Source organism: Saccoglossus kowalevskii, chromosome 5, assembly GCF_978046115.1.
Source record: "Saccoglossus kowalevskii chromosome 5, keSacKowa6.1, whole genome shotgun sequence".
In the NCBI taxonomy this organism is placed as follows: Eukaryota; Metazoa; Hemichordata; class Enteropneusta; family Harrimaniidae; genus Saccoglossus; species Saccoglossus kowalevskii.
Genome location: NC_140645.1, coordinates 22,771,711 through 22,794,421, shown reverse-complemented (window position 1 = coordinate 22,794,421; position 22,711 = coordinate 22,771,711). Strand labels below are relative to the sequence as shown.

General features: G+C 33.8%; 2 protein-coding genes across 3 annotated transcripts in view; one reads left to right on the top strand and one right to left on the bottom strand.

The window, feature by feature from the left end:
- The window catches only part of LOC100370413 (uncharacterized), a 28,593-nt gene extending 20,049 nt beyond the window's left edge, over window positions 1-8,544 (top strand). For both annotated transcript variants that reach the window (XM_002736004.4, XM_078010361.2), the window contains exons 7-8: window positions 2,155-2,319; window positions 2,745-8,544. In XM_002736004.4, coding sequence (XP_002736050.3) covers window positions 2,155-2,319; window positions 2,745-3,115 — 536 coding nt within the window. In that variant the 3' untranslated portion in view covers window positions 3,116-8,544. The remainder of the gene's footprint in view (window positions 1-2,154; window positions 2,320-2,744) is intronic.
- A 152-nt stretch (window positions 8,545-8,696) lies between these two features.
- The window catches only part of LOC100370560 (high affinity cGMP-specific 3',5'-cyclic phosphodiesterase 9A-like), a 62,593-nt gene continuing 48,578 nt past the window's right edge, over window positions 8,697-22,711 (bottom strand). Inside the window, exons 8-18 of the mRNA XM_078010362.2 lie at window positions 20,800-20,860; window positions 19,905-19,979; window positions 18,541-18,627; window positions 17,949-18,136; window positions 16,012-16,168; window positions 15,070-15,186; window positions 14,721-14,825; window positions 14,139-14,267; window positions 13,520-13,636; window positions 11,707-11,759; window positions 8,697-11,317 (exon numbers count right to left, since the gene is read on the bottom strand). Coding sequence (XP_077866488.1) covers window positions 11,724-11,759; window positions 13,520-13,636; window positions 14,139-14,267; window positions 14,721-14,825; window positions 15,070-15,186; window positions 16,012-16,168; window positions 17,949-18,136; window positions 18,541-18,627; window positions 19,905-19,979; window positions 20,800-20,860 — 1,072 coding nt within the window. The 3' untranslated portion in view covers window positions 8,697-11,317; window positions 11,707-11,723. The remainder of the gene's footprint in view (window positions 11,318-11,706; window positions 11,760-13,519; window positions 13,637-14,138; window positions 14,268-14,720; window positions 14,826-15,069; window positions 15,187-16,011; window positions 16,169-17,948; window positions 18,137-18,540; window positions 18,628-19,904; window positions 19,980-20,799; window positions 20,861-22,711) is intronic.

The following is a 22,711-nucleotide window of genomic DNA, read 5'->3' as shown; positions in this document are numbered from 1 at the left end:
TTTGTGTTGCAAACAACAGTCAATCAGAGACCCCAGATAATACATATGTTTGAAGACCATTATTTGAACAATTGTGCAAAATATACTGATTGTACTGACGATTTGAACTAATTTTTCAAGTTTGCAATATTGGCCATATTTGTGATTAATAATTAATTTTTGTTATTTCAAAATATGTTATGACTTGTATATGCTATAATATAATTATAATTTTATTCACCAAACCATCAGCGGGTTCAGTGTGGTAAATAAAAAGTATTACAAGACTAGGACAATTCTAAATACAATACAATACAATACAATACAATACAATACAATACAATAATAGAAAATAAGAATAAAATAAAGACTGAGTTAAAAAAAATAAATGTTAAAAACAATTACGAGAATGAATTCAATTGAGACAAAAACTGATCTAAATAAAGTAATTATAGTAATTCAAATATAGTAATTTTTCGTTGCCATTTCAGCTGTTATTTCTCATTAAATTATTACTACAAGCAGGGAAAAGATGTATAATTATATGATAAGGTTATCATGAGAATACCGCAAAGTATGCACTTAGGCAGTACAGTGCAAAACATTCTTCGTTGTCATTTCAGCTGTTATCTATCATTACATTATTACTACAAGCAGGGAAAAGATGTATAATTATATGATAAGGTTATCATGAGAATACCGCAAAGTATGCACTTAGGCAGTACAGTGCAAAACATTCTTCGTTGCCATTTCAGCTGTTATCTATCATTACATTATTACTACAAGCAGGGAAAAGATGTATAATTATATGATAAGGTTATCATGAGAATACTGCAAAGTATGCACTTAGGCAGTACAGTGCAAAACATTCTTCGTTGCCATTTCAACTGTTAACTATCATTACATTATTACTACAAGCAGGGAAAAGATGTATAATTATATAGTGAGGTTATCATGAGAATACCGCAAAGTATATACTTAGGCAGTACAGTGCAAAACATTCTTCGTTGCCATTTCAGCTGTTATCTATCATTACATTATTACTACAAGCAGGGAAAAGATGTATAATTATATGATAAGGTTATCATGAGAATACCGCAAAGTATGCACTTAGGCAGTACAGTGCAAAACATTCTTCGTTGCCATTTCAGCTGTTATCTATCATTACATTATTACTACAAGCAGGGAAAAGATGTATAATTATATAGTGAGGTTATCATGAGAATACCGCAAAGTATGCACACAGGCAAAACGGTAATGCATCAACCACTGGTAGGCGCTGGTTGATACAATCACCGTACTACTTTGCACATAAATTGTGGTATTTTGTAAATACAGTTAGTGTGGAGTGGCATTACAGAGTATGTACGTTATATTCCCAAGATATGGAATGCAAATTCGTTGTAAAAACATTTCACTAAGTTTCATGATCTTGCTTAGTTGTTATTTTTAGCTTAATACACCAAGATGTATAATAAGATTACATTCACATGTATATCAACTCTAGATACGATGACATTTGTTGATACTTTTAATAATAATAATATAATAATCTGTTTTTTATACAAATAAAATAAATTGCCATTTATTAATATTCTCTCATAAAGCAATTTTCATCATTTAAAAAACATTCGACTTTTTGAGTGCCAAAGTTAGTGTTTCTCACCAATCACAAATTTTTTTAGAAGGTTTCCGAATTTTTTGATAGAGATCTGTAGGAAATTGTATCAATCTGGTCCAAAAATATTAACAAAATCATAAAAAGTATACAATAAAAATTGGCAAAATATTGAACCAACATTTTAGCATGAAAAATTAATTCAGAAAGCTGTGTGCAAGGCTTTCTAAAACTGTAATGTTAAAGCGCAGTGGTCGTCGTGCAGCGCATGTTCGAATTTCATGTAAATAAACAATGTATTTTACACGCGTTGTATACGTCGCTATGAGTCCCATATCGAACAGGACGCGGCACGACTTCTTTAACATGGTTTATAGTGCACTGTCAAATTTTTTTGCACATTTACAGAAAAGTAAATTCAAAAAGACTATCACCTGCTGCCATATTGTGTTTTGGAGGCTATTGAGGGGAAAAAACCCCAATACACTGATAAAACTGTAGATTAATGGACATATGCCCTTCTGACAATTAATAGTTTATGCTTTTTATCTCTACAGATTCTTGGCTAGTGACTGATCTTCTTGAAAACCTGGAATCCAACATCAAAAATGCCGACACAAGAGAACAGCAAATTTTTTTACGGAAAAGGCACAAATTTTTAACTCATAAATTCAAAACTGGAAAAAACTTGAAATTAGATGAAGAGGCTGAACAACCTGTGGGTGAGTAGGGCGCCCTCTATTTTATGGGGTTTTTGACATCCATCATTGAGGGCGCTGTTTAGAGAAATACAGTACTGTAAAATACTTTATTTGGAATTTTCGCTGACGGAATGATTCAGTAAAAATAAAATCCAGCGATATACCTTTTTTCCTATATTTCACATTCAACTTGTCAAAATCAGTGAAAATAAATTCTATACAAAACACCAAAAAATTAATTAATTTCAGCAAAAATTAATTCCAGCTAAAATAAAGTATTTTACAGGATTTCCTTAATTGGAAAGTCGTCGATAGATAATTTTGTCAATCAAAAATTACATTTACAGTAAAATATGAAGTTATTCACAAATACTGGAATTTACATCTGAGTGCATCTCACAAAGGTATTGTCCGAGACGTGAATGCAAATCTTTGTGTTTTTTCAGATGCTTCAAACACGCCAACAGACACTGCAGCATCGTCCAGTACAGCGGCATTTGCAGACACCTTTTCAGACTTTTGTTCGGTAAATTTGAGATTACTATCAGACATAGCAACAGCATTCATGCCAAGAATGGTTACAACTGCTGACTCTGATCGATCAGCCTCATCATCAAGCGACAGGGTAAATGCCACATCTACATCAGGATTGCCTCCTACAATGCCAGGAAGTGAAACTAGCTCAACATCTACAGCCACAAATTCACTCAGGAACACAGACCAAGAATCTGGGTCTTCAAATACTCCACCTCCTGGTTTAGGATCACTGAACCCTTTTGGCATTCCAATAAAAATGTTGCATTGCTTAAAAAAGTGAAATGTAGACAGATTAATTATATTAATTAACATGCAAATTTGTTTATTTTAAAATTGTTATATCGCACGTAACTTGTTTCATTCTCTTTTTTACCTTGCCCGTACCATCAAAGATGGAAGGGAAAGGTATATTAAGGGAAAAATTTTGTCCGGCGTTGTCGTTGTTGTCGTTGTCGTCGTCGTCGTTATTAATTGTTATTGTGTGCATAATAACTTTACTAATTCTATTCTGAACTTTATCAAACTTGGTCACCTTATTCATCAGTATAAAGTCTTCCCTGAGTTTGAACAGATGTCCTGTATGAAAATATCATGCGAAAATTGAGAAAATCTGATAAAATATTTTGACTGTTTCTACTTGACTGATCACTGGTGATACACATCAAAGGTCACTGATCTCAGTGGAAATATGCATTGTTGTATGTGTCCAATGAAGCAAATGATTTATCTTGTAATAATGTCCTTGGTAATGTATCTCAGAATCCCATACTGGGTTTCAAATCCAACTCATGGAGAGATTGCAGTCTGATACACATTTGCAAACCTACCAATAAAATCTTTACAGAAAACAAAATCTGTTTAGTTCAAAGTTATCAAATCAAAAACAATACATAAAAAATACATTAAAAGCAAAACATTTCATCCACATTTTAAAAAGAAAATTATTCTAAAATGTATGTATTCTGTATTTGACAAACAGTTCATTCGACAAATGAAAACTCACAGGAATATGTTTCAGCTATTAGAACAGAATGATAGTTTTTATAATACTAGTTTAAAAAACGCACTTCAAAGATTGCAGTGGTTGAAGATGTAGATTCTCAGGAGGCAACAGTACTGTTGACTTCTCCCTCCACTGGACACCAAGCAACTAACTATTTAAGTTGATTTGCATACAAAGCAGAGCTTGCAACATGATAGCTATTCATAAAGGGTGTTTTTTTTTACTTTTCATATAATACTGTAGTCACACATGAGGCAGTTCATATTTGTCTCAGTGAATCATTAATTTTTGACAGACACCTGTACAAAATACTTGGACTAAAGCCAACTAAAATTTTCTGTTATCTTGCATGTTTTATGAATCTAAATGCAGCACTTTTTTTTTGCAATGAGACATTTGTTTTTATACTAAAATATCTGAATTACTTTGACTAAAGCTGGAAATTATGTCCCTTAAAATAATTAAACAAATAAGGCACCAATGTTTTTGTAAGATATTTACATCTTTTAAGGACATTCGGTAGACTGATTCCCCACTGTTGGTTCAACCCCAAAACTTGTTTGTATTCAAAATTAATTATGACAATGCATATTTATATTGAATCAAACTATGATAAAGGGAATTATATTATATAACAAAGGGCAAGGTCACCATAGTTCAACTATGTTTTAGTCCTCGTTTGGACACAGTCTTATATAAGACCGAATCTTATAGATTGACTTCTTTGCCTCCCTGCGTCCGTACCTATATCTTAGACATGCTTGATCCGATTCCATCAAACTTCACATATGCACATCAATTAGTTACTCGATCTGATTCAAGATGGCCGAAGGGCGATCATTTTTGGACTGAAAAATCAAGCATTCCTCAGCTGTTTACAGAAGATTTTGTTCAAACTTAGTATATACATTAGACATTGTAGGACCATTGGACATTATACCTTGATGCACATAATATTTTTTTTTAGATCAGATTCGAAATGGTTGCCTGGTGGCCATTTTGATTTAATCTAGTGCCATATTTCTGACGTGCTTTGACTGTTAATGTTCAAATTTTATGTATTTAATATAACATCATAGATATACAGATGTATTCAAAATGGCCGACTGGTGGTGATTTTGTTTCAATTATTGCTATTCCAGAGCAATATCTCTCAATATGGACATGTACTTGTTTGATGATCAGATTTATGTACATTCACTAACAAAATTACTATAAATTTGATAACAGGGATTGTGCCATACATTGCTTGTTTTGTTATGGACATAAATAAAGCATTACAGATTTTTCTTTTGTGTAGCGAAGTATATATATTGGGGTTCCTCTGAAGTAGTTTTCATGGAAACAACTTAGTGATTTGAAATTTAACAAAATGTTGCTGAACTATTTGAACCGGACAAAAAAACAGACTAAAATGTTTACAAAATAAAAATAGTTCAGTAGCCAATGGAAATGCCATGTTCATTTGCATATCAACCGTGAAAATACCGTAAACATTATTGCATAGGTGATATGCAAATTAGTTTTAGTCAAAATAAGTGACAGCCTAAAAATACCATTGCTGTTGTTCAAATTTCATTTCACTCGACAAGTATATTTATGTACCCCAAAGGGAAAATATCGTACTTATAAATATTGTTTATTTCTGCTATGTTTTGAAAAACTGTTCTCCTGAAGGCAATACTTTATCTTAGAGCTCATTTGCATATGAAATAGAAATACCGATTTTTTTTTTGAGGACATATCAAAATAAACTGCAGTACATATGCAATAAATAGGTGGTATGTGACAATGCGCAGACTTTTAGTTTTAATTAAAATCTGTGCATACTAATTACCAGATTTGCATAATAATTAGTTTCCAGCATTTCAATATCTGAAGTACTTATTTCAATGAATCTTGGTACTTATGCGAAGGTCTAATTAGTTTTGGGTTTTATATACATCCATTATAATTACCTAGTTTGCATAATAATTTACTTGTTAGCCCATTTCTGATATCTCAAAAAAACAGATTTAAATTGAGTTGGACATGCTCTTGAATTAGACTGTAAACCACAGATGTATATTCAACTGTGTTTTTTGTAAGTATTTTATAGATTTTGATAATATGGCCCACACTGTTTTTATCTTGTGCATCTCAAATAGCAAACAAATATTAGTTGCCAAGCGTTTTTTTTCTCTCGGCACACAGTTCTTTCTAAGCTTTCTTTGATACTCGACTTTGGTGTTCGTTTTACATTTAGGCAGTAAAATCGCTAGAATGCATAAATTTATAAAAGAATCTGTATTTATGCCTGTTGAACATCCTGGTATTTTTGGGGGTACTGAATTTTTTAATTTTCAACTCGGGTATGCAATGCACACAATGGAGAGGTTTTGCGCTTAGTTGCATCTGTTGTGTGACTGTTCCACTGATATCTCAAGAACCAATTGCCAAATTTTAATGAAACTTGGTACATAGACTAGGTGCTCCAGGTTAATGCTTAGACCTGATTCGTTTTTTGATGAAATTCATGCATATTAATTACCTTATTTGCATATTAACCAATTTTAAACCTGTCAGTTGCTACTCGTGTACCATTTAACTGATTTCAATGAAACTTGGTAGATAGATGTTCTGGAACCTGATTATCTTTTGGTTGCAATCCATGTATATTAATTAGTTAATTTGCATATTAATTAGCCAATATTTAACTTTTCCATCAATATCTCAACCAGTCCTCAGATTCAATGAACCTCTGCACATAGATGCTGAGAAATAAGACATATACCTGTTAAGTTTAGGGTTAAATTTTGTGCATTCTAATTACCTAATAATATTGACTAATTATAATCCTTATTTCTACTTCATGCCTCCAATACCCATCTGAGCTTTTTTTGTTTCCTCCAAAAGCAAGTAGTTCGGTAATTAAGAATTTCAAAATATGTATTTCCTGTTCTAAATACATTTTGCACAGCATTTTTGACAAAATAAAAACATGAGTGAAAAAGCAAAATTTGTTTTCTAAGTACCGGTATAAGTTATCTTCATATTATGTCTAGTTCATGCTTGATTGAACAAACACAAATTTACAGACACTTGTGGTTTGATCCAAGATGACCATTTTAATACATTTAGTACAAAATACATGATTACAGTATTTCTACAAAGACGTAAATATCGTAAAAATGTTAAAATTACATGAAAAGTTTCACAAATGGTGCGTTTGGGTGTGTTTTAATTTGTTTTCAAACGCTGTACTCCATTCTAGACCAACAAAAAAACTCGAGAAAAATGTTTTCCTTCAATATGTATTTGGATCGGGCTAGGTTATAGATTGAAAATATTTATATTGTTATGTTTTGCATTGGTGGAGAAAATATGGATTTTTATGCCATAATTGTTGGCTCTGAATTGTTAACCTTTTTACCACTACCACCCATTTTTCATCTAATTCACAAAATAGGTCTGCACTTTCCTTCAGAAGACTGGGACAAAAATACCCCATTTGTTTTTAATAAAAACTGAAAATTCACTTAAATTTTGACTGTTGGCTACAAAATTTGGGTTAATTTCCAGAAATATTGAAAAATGTAAGAAAAGAGTGCATAAAAATTGGGAAATCCTGGTGGAGAAAAGGTTAATGCAGTATTCTATGTCTTTGATTATAATTTTTTAAAAACATGCAAAATGCATGCTTGCCAACTCAATTTATAAATATTCACAGAGCAGATGGATTAAGATATCCATTAAATAGAAACAATTTTTTTTTGGCCGATCAAAAGTTAAATTCAAAATCCTTTACAGATTATGACTTTTAGCTCGTCTGCATTTTGGAAATTTAGTGAATTTCAACCAATTTGGTTGAAACAATACAGCTTAAATTTACATTTCTTATTTGCAAATCTGTAAGCTACATTTCCTTGACCAATATACTATTGAATGAATAATGAGACATTAGCAGAATATTAATTTAATCGAGTTGCGTAATTTGAGCTAGATTTGTAAACAAACACCGAGTAGGAGACCTTGTTTGACCATGATGGATGGTTACATTGTATATATGCTTGTCTAAAAGATGAAGACCCTTAGTCCTCGAAATAAAATGGTTAGGAGAGTTAGGGAAGGGTATCCACTTTTAATTAAAAAAATAGAACATTTGAACACATTGTATGTTTTTAGCTTGTTCTTGGAGTGATTGTTTTACATATTTGCCAAGTAGAAATGCAACTTTCAAGACAAAAATTCAGCTTTAGAACTAATTTGACATCAGAGTTGCTTTATTGCCGAGTGTTGGAGAGTAATATAGGAGATCATACAAACAGTTGATTCTTTCAATAATTGGTGCCTGTGGAAGATTTGTGCCATCTGCTGGCATTGCTCGATATCAACCAAAGACTTGTTTGTGATGACAGGTTGTACAGTGGTCATGAAGAAGTTTATAATGCCCATTCGTATATTAAAAAGGTCCCTTAAGTGCATACCATGAAGTGTTCTTTGATAACTCCCCTAGTGAAAACATGAATGGCCAATCAATTACTAAGCGAAGAACAGTAGAAAAGAAAATTGAAGAATGCAAAGAATCTTTGTAGGCTTGATAAGTAAACCATTTTTTGTGTAAATTGTACTGAATGATCATTGTATCCCCATGGTCTTATTTACTGCACTTGAGGTTTCAAGAAATATACTGTATCGTATTTCAACAATAAAAACTGAATGAAAAAGTTCTGGTCATTTGCTTAGTAGTTTAACTGTCATTAAAATTGTGTTTTGATTTTCTACGAAAAATGACTTTTTCCTTCCTACTTTTTAGGATTCTGACAAAAATGTACGCACAATTTTATCATGCAATGACCAGAAACATACTACAAATATATACAGAGTGTAAATACATTTAATATGTAACCTCAATGACAGGCACAACATATCAAAGTTACACCACACAGAATATCAGATTTTAGAAACTCGCAAAACCCTGGCCCATGTAAATGCTTCGAATTCATAACCCTAAGCAATGTATAATAAATACCTCAAATACATTACTCTGGGCCATGTATTTTGAATAGTTCACATAACATTGGGTACTATTGGACATTGAATACTTCTTTGGATATTACCCTGGATCATGCAAATGTGCATTGAATACCTCATATACATTACCTTGGCCCATGTAATTTAAATACTTCAAATTCATAACCGCAGGCAATGTATATTAAATGCCTCAAATGCATTATGTTTTTTAAAAGGTTCAAATAACCTATAGATACAACAAAACAAAAAATACATAAGATGATTATTTTACATTCATGGTAGAAAAATGCATTAATTAGGAATAACAAACAGATTACCTTATGATAGGTCTCCACAGACATAAATTACTGAAACATTTGTGGTCAGAAAATGTAATTATAAAAATGTCACAAACGTTAAATTCCCTGAACCATTTTAAACTTCATATACTTATTACATAATAAGCGAGATTGTACAATCTCAATAATAATGTTACCTTATAAAGATTATGCCACGTATACAACTATTTCTTTGTAATGAATTGTTTCAATATTTGGCATTCCTGTTCTGTGTAGTATTTAACTACTTCACCAAAACTATGTTCATAATATATGCATTTTTTTTAAATGATGTGTAAATTATCTCCATATAATAGTAAAAGAGTGCTATAAATAAATGTAAATCTTTTCCCCGACATAAAGCTTTATCTCTTTGATTTGATGTATTTATGAGTAAAAAATTCAAAGAATAGTTCATTATAAAGTAAATGAGAATTGTGCCAAAATATTTATAGAAATAGTACAATGCGAAAATCTTGAATATGTAAAAAATAACACCTTTTTTTAAACATGCTGGACCATTTGCATTTGAAGGACCATTTGTAATGGGTACACACTTCCGACTAACGGATTCTTATGAACAGTTATCAGGCGTGTGACATACTATTGAACATTTTCTGGTAGTCACTTGTAGAATATAATGCGGCGTATAACTCAAATTAATGGCACTGGCAACTGTAATGTACATATACACCCATTGAAATACCAACAAGACCAATGTACACAGCAGCATCACGTTTTCTAGTGAGTTAAACAATTTATTCAAGGACCTCATTCAACATTAAAGTATATGACTGGTAAAAAAAAAACGAATAAAGAATACCTTGTAATTTCCTCGCGAATATAGTTAATGAAAGGATTATGCGTATGTTAGTCGTCGCTTTTATATTCACTGTTATGATAGTTGCTAATATAATTGTATTTAATGACATGTTATATCTTAATATGTTATAACAATTTAATTTGGACCTCAGTATATGTTGAAAATTATAGTATTGCATGTTTTTAATCACTGTGGACATACTCAAACAATAATCGATACATGTCTTTCTCATCAGTTGAGCAAAATAGGGAATGTGTCCAGATGATGTAAAAGTGGTAAATTTAAAATTTACGAATGAATCACCAGATGATTACTCAGATAAAGATTTCAATTTGAAGAAAGAATCATCTGAGAAATATTTGAACTGTTCGATTTCGATCAAGAATTAATGTCACCTTATTGTCTGAAAAGCAAATGAAACTACATTTTTTCGTAGTTGTTGCTTGGAATTACTTGAATCCATCATATTACAATGTTACCTAGAACTTTCCCTAAAGTGTGACACTAATGTTACTCAAACGTCAAGTATGTTTGCTATGTGGAAATAAAATTGAACCGAGCGATTATATTGGTTGAATTATTAATGAGTTGATTTGCAATCTCGCGCTCGAAATGGACAGTTAACAATATCGCTTGTGTGGCAGTAACAATTTACGAGAGTATCAGCGACTTTCGCGAATGCTGTGCAATAATTGGATCGCTGAAATTGCTAGCTGGAAAAATTAAGCGGCTTCCACGATATATTGCAAACATATTTGACGTTAGGGTAGTGATAGCGATCACATAAGAGAAAGTTCTGAGGCAATGATAATGGGTGATCAATGTCATAATGTTTCAAATAATCAACCAGTAAGTATACAAAAATAAACTCCTAATATCGTGAAAATTTGGAATAATTTGTCATGAATCCCTGTTCGAATTGTATAAATAACACGAAGGTTCTAAAAATTGTCTAGTTGACATAGTTTGGGCTTGAAAATAAAAGTTTCTCAACTCCCAAAAAATTGAAAAATAAACCCAAGAACTTTTGTCTCAACCCTAACGTTACACTATCAGGAACATTTACAATTCCCTTAAAATAAACTGTTTGAAATTAGAATAGAAGTGTAGCCAAAATACCGTGTACAACCGCATGTAAAAAGACAGTGTTAAACTGTCAAAGTAATTTGCCTTTAATTCATTCAATACCAACATCGATTGCAAAAATATACATCTTGGGTTTTAATATAACATCAGGATGGATTCAACACAGTGACTTAGTAGGTAGAACTTACTGACTTTCTCCATAAATATAAATAGTTTAATATATAGATTTCATTTATACACCTGTAAATAAATAACAATAACAAGTCAATATCATCATTTCGAACATGTTCAGACAAAGTAAGTGAAGATTATGGAGCGACGTTAACTTGTTGATATTAGTTCTTGCATATGCCGGGGAGGGACGAATTATGTATTTTTTCTTACAACAAAAGCCAGAATTTGAAGACATTTCACGCCAATGATTTTTAACTTTAACGTTGGGTGAACGGCTTGTTGTCATGTGTTTATCATATCCATGTTCACGTTCATTTTGAGAGTTGGTTTTCGAAGAACAATGACACTAATTTGCTTATAACGAGTACTACACATGTATAAACGTTATTCGGGAAAAACATGTTTTATAGAGTTAATATTTAATAAAGATAAATATTTAGCAAAAACCAACCAACCTTATTTAGTTATTTCTTTACTTTTCCTTGACACTCAACTGCTCCTTTTTCGTCTGCGTGAGAAAGATGGTGAAAACATTTCCTAATTAAGTCGTTTATCTACACAAAACGGGAAACTATTTTCGAGTCCATAAACCCAGAAGAAACTGACAATTGTATTTTATTCATTCTATGAAATATTTTATCATATTTACATGAGAAACACTTGAAATTAGGGATAAAGAAATTTTCAAATATTAGTTCAATTCTTTATCAAATCTTGTATCTATTTGCATTAACCCGGCCTTTCAAATAGCATGGGTGGTCATCAAATCTTGTATCTATTTGCATTAACCCGGCCTTTCAAATAGCATGGATGGTCATCAAATCTTGTATCTATTTGCATTAACCCGGCCTTTCAAATAGCATGGATGGTCATCAAATCTTGTATCTATTTGCATTAACCCGGCCTTTCAAATAGCATGGGTGGTCATCAAATCTTGTATCTATTTGCATTAACCCGGCCTTTCAAATAGCATGGATGGTCATCAAATCCTGTATCTATTTGCATTAACCCGGCCTTTCAAATAGCATGGGTGGTCATCAAATCTTGTATCTATTTGCATTAACCCGGCCTTTCAAATAGCATGGGTGGTCATCAAATCTTGTATCTATTTGCATTTACCCGGCCTTTCAAATAGCATGGGTGGTCATCAAATCTTGTATCTATTTGCATTAACCCGGCCTTTCAAATAGCATGGATGGTCATCAAATCTTGTATCTATTTGCATTTACCCGGCCTTTCAAATAGCATGGGTGGTCATCAAATCTTGTATCTATTTGCATTTACCCGGCCTTTCAAATAGCATGGATGGTCATCAAATCTTGTATCTATTTGCATTAACCCGGCCTTTCAAATATCATGGATGGTCATCAAATCTTGTATCTATTTGCATTTACCCGGCCTTTCAAATAGCATGGGTGGTCATCAAATCTTGTATCTATTTGCATTTACCCGGCCTTTCAAATAGCATGGGTGGTCATCAAATCTTGTATCTATTTGCATTAACCCGGCCTTTCAAATAGCATGGGTGGTCTGACACTTATGGGACAATACTAATGACAGTGACAGATTTTCTTCGGATACGTCCAGAAAATAGTGTTTGTTATATATAATATTCGAATAAAGACGGCGTGTCAGATAGGATTCGACGGTATATGTTTGTCATAGTATAATTGTTTTCCAATGACATGTTATTCAATTGAATGAACACAGTCACGTTATAAAAATTGTAATCAGAGATAATACTTTATTTCTGTATGTACTAGTCTGAGATGTTTTCTAATGACATGTTATTTAATGGTTTGTGTAACATAACATGGTCACTTTATTGCCTGCATTTCATCATCCATAACATATGTATTAGAAACTGTAGCTTGGGAAACCTTTCTAGATTCTGAAATGGTGGGATATGTTACTAGACCATCGCATAGATGGAGTAACAATTATGGTAGTGGGCATTAATAAGGTTCAGGTCGAGTTATATGTTATATTCACGTTTTTATTATTGAGGGTTAATGCCATAAGAATACAGAAAAGAAAAAACACATCGGCACTGGACGATTTTTCGAGAAAGTTTGCATTTTTGCACCGGTTTCCATGATGAAATTATTTCTTTATATTATAAATCTTCGCTCGATGACATGGGATGAACATGTTGTATAATGTTATTGATATAATTTCTAATAAAAAATTACATTTAGTTTAGTGAGTTCACAAATGGAAGTTATATTCATGAGTTGACAATGATGTAACTGAAATCTGAAATCATACCTGGTTTCTGCTTGTTTCAGCTGGCTGGTCCTGGTCATCTTTCAGCTTCATCTCCTCGTAGTGCTCTTGCGCATCTCGCAATGGATTAACCATGACAACATCAATCTCCGAGAATAACTGATTTACAACGAAACAGAATAGGATATATGGATACGTTAACTTATTCAAATCATGTATAAAGTAAGCAAGAAGGGTGTGATGACATTTTTGTAATAATTGGACAGTATATGTTATTATAAACATAATAGTCTCAAGACCTTAATAAAGTTATATGAATAATCTCAAATTGCATATTCAGGCCATCAAATATACCTTGAGACTCAAATACAACAACAGTTTTCACAGATTATTAAATCTTACACGTATACACCTCAAATTGGATCCTTTTCATTGCTCATTTTCTAACCCACGCAATAAATGCCACAATAAACTGCCCATTTATGGTGTGTCAGTGTGCCGTAGTAAGCCTGTCTGCAAGTGGTGAAGGCTCTTGTCGTAATGACAAGTTGGGACCCGTGTTGCATGTTATAGTTTATATGTTAGTCTGCATCTAGAAAACGGAAATAATATATTTAACGCACATAATCATAATTAATTAATTTAAATAAAGGTCACGTACCTTAGCAACAGCTTCAAACATTGGAATGAGTACAAATTTGATAAACCCGATTTGGGCAGTGGGTTTGGTCACCTTGTCACGATCCATGAAAGGAGCTACAGGCAATCCTTCTGATTTTTCGCGGTCGCTCTGAAAGGGAATTGTGTAATATTGAGATGGATATCGCTAACCAATAATATATATATAACAAATCATAGATCATATATATAGTATATCTGTCATATAAGAACTATTAGCACTTTGAATGCCAACGTCTACTTTTGCCATTTTCCACAAAATAAACACATTTTTTTCAAAAATTTGGTTAAAAATGCAGCCAACTGGAAATTATGCTTATTCGTATTTTTAAGTCTGTATAAAGTTTGTAAATAAGTTATTTAGTTAAATCTGCGTCATATTCGATAGGGGTTCCTCATAACGTATACAATATGTGTAAAATTCATTGTTTATTTACACGAACAATTCTAACGGATAGAATGATAAGATGGCAGAGTTGATGACGTAGTCAGACAAAGATATTACCCGATACGGAAATCTGTGATTTGTTAACATCAAATTAACATAATGGCAGCTGAGTGTTACCTGCATGAAGTATTCTTCCAGTAGACAGTCAACCCAAGGTTCAGATATCGCCATGGGTCTAACCTCGTTAGATATGTCACAACATTTGATAAGAACCATCTTCAACTGCAAGAAATGAACAACGTACGAATGTTATTATGGTTGGAGATTTGTACTAATGAACCTTAGATGAAAATGGCCACCGAGATCTCGCTGAGAGCGAGAGAGCCGCGAGACTTATTTTGTGTACATTCTTCTTCATTATCGGACCATTAGCTGTTTCTTAACCTATATGAACATGGTATTTTTGACGGATGACGAGAGAGCATGATTTGGAAATATATGAGATATTAACATGTTGTTTACTTACTGAATTTAGGTGGTCTTCATTGGAAAAGTTAAAACCATTTTCAACCTTTGTTTTAAACGAGTCGACTATTTCACTATGCCTTGCCATATCTGTGGCTAGTATTAACATAATCATTCCCTGTAATAGAAATAATCAGCCCTTCAATACATGGTGTTCGCCATTTAAATATAAACCGTCTCGATACAGTGTATTTCATGAAGGCGTGAATGTTTTATATAAAATCTTGGTAAATCTTTTAGAAATTTCAAATGATTTTGAAACCAATTTAATTAATCGCAAATCTCTAGCGTGGCAGTATGGTGACAGAGGAATGATCGATGAATGAAAAATGCAAAAAAACTCATGGGTAATGTTCCTATTTACGTTTTCACCGAAGTCAGAGATACAACAGAGTATAGCGCAAAGACTTATAGCAAGGAGATTGCAATTACACGTCACAGAAACACCTCGTCACTAGACTTATGGGAACGATGTGTTACGAGATCTTACTAAAAATTGAAATTACGTAATCATAACGTCATCCAGACATCTTCGCCAGCCAAGATCCATTTATTCACCCGAAGCCTCAACATTAACCCTTGGCAAATTTCCCCACAATTCACTGTATGTCGCACGCCCTCAAACGATCATAAGACTCACTTGGGCTCATTTGCATCACCCAATCAGAACTCACGATAGAAACGACACATTACTTGGTAAAATCATGGTAAAGTTAAAATGGTGGAATATAGAATTGAACGTGTTGCTAGCTTTTTCTCTGTGAACGAGCTTACACTGACAGGTGGCGCCAGCTCCTTGCTAATTATTTCACCTCCATGACAGTCATAAATATGTTATAGTTTTTGTTATCTATTTGATATGTTTATTTATTTATTTGTCCTAAATGAACGTCTTCATGGATTAGGCAATGTTTAGTGACGTCACCAAACCCACGTGACTCACCTGTCTGATTCTTTTGAATAAATCAGCATCAACATTAGAGAATATGTTACATTCGGGTTGGGTCATGACTTGAAACGCCACGGCACAATGGTGATTCTCCAGTGGGGAGATGTCGTTGTATCGAACAGCTAAATCTGTCCTGGCATTGATCTGATATCTACAGAAACAAATATTAATGATTATTAATTATGATTATTAATATTACGAAATGAATATTAGTACTTCATTTGACCCTCTTCTGCTTTACTTGTGATGTGTGTGATTAGTGAGTTCGAAGCAATGGTATCGATGAAGATATGTACTCGTTATAGCCATGGAAGGTACCTTCTATGTTATAACAAACATCGTGACGTCGAGCAGTAAAAGTGTCACCTGGTGAAAGGTCTCGATCGTGCAGTGTGTATACTTAAAGCGGGGAAGTCGTCACCTACGCATGCGTCAGGTGGCCATAGCGTGTCATTGTTTACAAACAAGCCTATCCATGAGCCTTTGCGTTCTTAGCGTGTGTTGTTATCATCGCTTGGGACTCAATTCTCACGTGTGCGCAGGTGACGACTCTACCGCTTTAACATCAATGTTTTCAAAATGATATTCGACAAATATATTTGTTCAAGTATATCATGACCAGTGTAGCTCACATTCCAGATATTTATGTTCTATTCAACATAAAATAAATTCATTGCAAGTTTAATAAGGTCATACTATCGACAAAATAATCCTATTCATTTTATCTTTATAAATATTTATAAATTTTAATGGAGATTGAATCCTCCACCGAGCGTGATTCACAATGACGTCATTAGAAAAAGTACCAATGTGATTATATCGGTCAACTGAAAGTTTCAGTTTAAATTATGATATTTATAAATATTTATAAAAATGAAAGGGACCATGGCTTGTATAGTCGATACTACATTCAAATAATGAAATAATAACTGAGTAGGGTAAATAAAAAAAGACACAATAGCCCTATAAATTAGATTCTCTAGGAGGACAGACATTAACAAGTGGAAACAATGCAGTGACTACAAGCATCACGGTTAATCTTGATATACACATAGACACTGAAATAAATTAACATATAATTTATATAAAATTCCATTGAAATTAAATGCAGCTGAAAACTTCGGTCACTTGCAAAATATATAGGAGATGGTATACCAGACCTAAAACTAACGATGTAAACCGTCGATCATTTATTGAACTCGATCGAAGCATAAGGTAGATCGGCGTTTATATAAAATGGCAGCTAAAAAGTTGATTTAGTCAAAATGATTAGACATACCCATTAGTTTTAACCAAAATTATTCGTTTCTAATGAAGTGCACGTCATCCAATCAGACTATTCGTTTCTGTGCCATACATGTCAACTAATCAGATTATTCGTTTCTATTCACGTGTGTCGCGTACATCATCCAATCAGATTATTCGTTTCTGTGCCATACATGTCAACTAATCAGATTATTCGTTTCTATTCACGTGTGTCACGTACATCATCCAATCAGACTATTCGTTTCTGTGCCATACATGTCAACTAATCCAATCAAACTATTTGTCTCTACTCACGCACGTTATCCAATCTGAATATTCGTTTCTACACATGCATTGTGACATACATATCGACTAATCAGATTATTCGTTTCTATTTACGTGTGTCGCGCACATCATCCAATCAGATTATTCGTTTCTGTGCCATACATGTCAACTAATCAGATTATTCGTTTCTATTTACGTGTGTCGCGCAAATCATCCAATCAAATTATTCGTTTCTGTGCCATACATGTCAACTAATCAGATTATTTATTTCTATTTACGTGTGTCGCGTACATCATCCAATCAGATTATTCGTTTCTGTGCCATACATGTCAACTAATCAGATTATTCGTTTCTATTTACGTGTGTCGCGCAAATCATCCAATCAAATTATTTCTACTCACGTGTTGTTGTATCCTGGATGATCCAAATCGTGGCAGATGCACGCGGTTAACAGAATCACAATATCCAGCGGTGCCATCTTTGATTGCAAGTTACACAGGTTGATCATGCCGTACATCATTTGTGACACACAGAAACAATGTCTGAAGTTATGGAATGGATTGTTGCGGTAATTTTCCTGCACACACAGCTGTAACAATGAATGTAGTGATTCAAATATGCCGATTTGACGTTTGGAGTTGTTCTTTTTCAAAATACAACACACGTTTTAAATGGCGCCCTCTAGCGACGTAGCGCGTCTGTGAAGTCAAAATGACGTAGGCGATATCGTTCAAATGAATAACCGTGATTGGTTACATAGACTTAAGATATATCAAATTTCTAAAAACAGTATTTTTTTTTATTGATGACGATCACAAATCATGGCGCCCAGTACAACTATTAACGTCACAGAATTTCTTCGTCGTTAGAGGGCGTGTCGCCTTGAAGGAACTATGTGTTATGTTACTGAATCTTTCTTTGACAGGCCCACCTGAGGCGATCAGCCACCAACCAACACCACTATATCATTGATTCTAAAAATACGTTACTTACCAACCACCGTTTCAACACGATGGGATTCATGTTAAATTCTTGTACAAGACCAAGTTCATGGTACATATGCTCCAATAAACTTAGCATCTAAAATACAAAGATTTGTTCAAGTTACTAATAAAATAGCATATTTGGAAACCTGAATTCCAAATAAGAAACGACGCTATTTTAAAGATGGCGCTTGTGTTTTTATAACTAAGTGCAGCTACTTTCCCTGTTAAGAAAGGCGAATTTCAAATAAAGAACGATTACGTGTTATTTCCATGATGGCGCACTACAGCAAGATACTGTAAAATACTTTATTTTCATTGGATTATATTTTTCGCTATTTTCACTGAATCACAGCTTTCCAGCAAATATACTATTTTTGTTATATTTTGCATTTAACTTGTCAAAAATTAGTGAAAATAAATTCCATACAAAACACCCCAAAAAGTCGTCCGTCGAATTCAGCGAAAATTAATTCAAGCTAAAATATTTTACAGTACATTGTAATTCCATTAATTTTCACAATCTTGCTATACACTAATAGATATACACACTCCGTTTTATGAAGGGGTAAATGTTTTTTAGATATAAAATTTTCATAAATTTCAAATGACAGCTGGAATTTGACCAATCACACCACCTTATCAAATGCATGGCAGTGTGAATCATTGTTTTATATAAATCTTATAAATGTCTATTAAACCCGTAAGTATAATGGTAATCATATTATTACCCTCATTGTGTTTCCCCGGACATAGACTATTTTCCCAGAAGTCCAAGGTACGGCGTTTCGCATCATGCACGCGCCGTATACCGGATATGGGGTGCAACGTGAACTTGCACGTGTGATATTATGCTTGAATGTAGATAGTACCAATCGACGTGACAAAGTAACAATTCCCTTTTACCGAATATTAGCAGACTGACTTATTTGTCTTTGTCACCCTAAAACAGGTAGGTTTCTTGCTTGCATCTCCGTCTCACTACTTCCGGAAAAGTGGTCTATCCTCTAGGGCGGAGCTACGTCTCAAGACGGTCCACGTTGCTAAGACGCGCACCACTGTACCATGTATTTCTATGGGATCTGTGCGCGCTGCTGAGGAACGCGGAACGCCGGTGAAAATTCGAGAAAACAACAGGAACTCAACTTTGAAGTAATCCTAAACAATCAAATTTACATGAGTTACACACGTAGGGGTAATCTTGTTACACTGTTCAGGGGAGTCTCAACAACCATCCCAAAGTACCGTTTTCTGAGAGTTTTCGGCCTTTGTTTTCACCGTGATGGGTGCCAGGCGGTGAAAATGCTCGGATGTTCGCCCCCGAGGATACATCACAAATAGAAGAAAATGCCCTCAGGCGGCCGGAATACTCACTTCGTTAGATTCCCAGTGCCATATGTCGAATGTTGGTTTCTTCAAGTAGTCAATGGTTTCTTGAGACAAAGTGTACTAAGCAAGCCCAACAACAGAACAATATAGGTTATAAAAAATACATGTGTTAAAGTGGTTAAAACAGAAATAACAAAATGAAAATGGTGTTCTTTTTCTATAAATCACGCCATCTAGTGACAAAGATTTTTTATGACATTAATGGGGGGGCACAAAAGCTGTTCAAATCGTCAAATCTTCATTGAAGGAGATTGCGCTTTCGACAGATGTTTCCATATTTAGACGATAAACCACTACACAACTAAACCCAGTGGTCGTCGACATTGCCTTCATCCTTATCACGGTTACTTGTAACCGTGTCGACATTTTAATGTCACAGTAACCTTCATCACTAGATTTATAGCTAGCGTGTGTACATGATCCCCACTCATAGAATACGATATTCCAACACACTGGACCATGTACCGTCAGACGACATTAATTTCTGATAAATGACATATTTCATAATAAGAGAAATCTGATTAAAATGAGCTCCACTGGTTTTTCGGTTTCCCTGGTTTCTCCCATTGCAGTTGGCGAGAGGTCTGTTTTTGGGTTACTGACAAAACATAAAGATGACACAAATCGTTTGTACACAACATCTTGTTTTAATCAGATTGTGACAAGGGTGGAGTGTTTCAGCCAAAACCTGCCCTCAACGGCAAAGTAATTCGATCTATTTGTTTTTGCGATCAAAAATACATATAATTTGTCGATAATTTGGCATGTAATTTCGATCTGAACATAAAAAAACACTCATCACTGCCGTATACACGTGAGCTATTTCTCGCACACTTCCACAAACAGTACATGACCGTTGAGGGGGTAAACCCTGTCTTACCTTGGGATATTTGGGAACATCCCGTTTCAGGTTCAACTTCTTGACATCCATGCCATATGCGCTGCAGGAGTTACAAAGTTTGATATATGTGCTGTCAATATAGTAATACAGTGGAATAGTGCGTTGTTAGTTGGGGAGGGGTGGTTATCAAGGGACGGTGCTGCTACATTCATACATGTGAATTTGAAAGCTTAAAGCGAGGGAGTTGTCACCTGCGCATGCGGCAGACGGCCATATGGCGTCGTTGTTTACGAACACGCGTCTACCCTTTAGCCTTTGTGTTTTAGCGTGCGTTGTTATCGTCGCTTGGGACTCAATTCCCGCGCGTGCGCAGGTGACGACCCCTGTGCTTTAAATTATTAGTTTCAGATGGGGTACATATACACACAATGACAACACAGGACTGAGAGAGATTGCCTTTAAATTACGCATGCTAGTGTCATGGCGTATTTAACGTTGAGCATACAACTTATAAATCAGCTATTTTTACTATTACATTTTATATTCTGGCGTATTACAATGTTCTTTCATTCAAGGTTACTAGTAACCGTGTTCTATTACATTACCAAGCGTGATAGTTATACTACCAAGCATAATAAATATACTACGAAGCGTGGTAAATATACCACCAATCATAATGTATATACTACGAAGCGTGGTAAATATACCACCAAGTATATCAAATATACTACCAAACGTGATATATATACTACCAAGCATAACAAATATACTACGAAGGTTGTAAATATACCACCAAGCATAGTAAATATGCCACGAAGCGTGATAGATATATTACCAAGCATAATAAATATACTACGAAGCGTGGTAATACACCACCAAGCAAAATAAATATACTACGAAGCGTGGTAAATATACCACCAAGCATAATAAATATACTACCAAACGTGATATATATACTACCAATCAAAATAAATATACTACGAAGCGTGATAAATGTACCACCAAGCATAATAAATATACTACAAAGCGTGATAGATATACTACCAAGCATAATGTATATACTACAAAGCGTGGTAAATACACCTACAAACATAATAAATATACTACAAAACGTGATAAATCTACTACCAAGCATAATAAATATACTATGAAGCGTGGTAAATAGACCACCAAGCATAATGAATATACTACAAAGCGTGATAGATATACTACCAAGCATAATAAATATACTACGAAGCGTAATAGATATATTACCAAGCATAATAAATATACTGCCAAACGTGATAAATATACTACCAAGCAAAATAAATATACTACCAAACGTGACATATATACTACCAAGCATAATGAATATACTACAAAGGTGGTAAATACACAACCAAGCAAAATAAATATACTACCAAACGTGATATATATATACCACCAAGCATAATAAATATATTCGAAGTGTGATCGATATAATTCCAAGCATAATAAATATACTACGAAGCGTGGTAAATATACTACCAAGCAAAATAAATATACTACGAAGCGTGGTAAATACACAACCAAGCAAAATAAATATACTACGAAGCGTGGTAAATATACTACCAAGCAAAATAAATATACTACCAAACGTGATAAATATACCACCAAGCATAATAAATATACTACAATGCGTAATGGATATACCACCAAGCATAATACATATACTACGAAGCGTGGTAAATATACTACCAAGCATAATAAATATACTACCAAACGTGATATATATATACCACCAAGCATAATAAATATATTCGAAGTGTGATCGATATAATTCCAAGCATAATAAATATACTACGAAGCGTGGTAAATACACCACCAAGCATAATAAATATACTACGAAGCGTGGTAAATATACCACCAAGCATAATAAATTTACTGCAGAACGTGATAAATATACTACCAAGCAAAATAAATATACTACAAA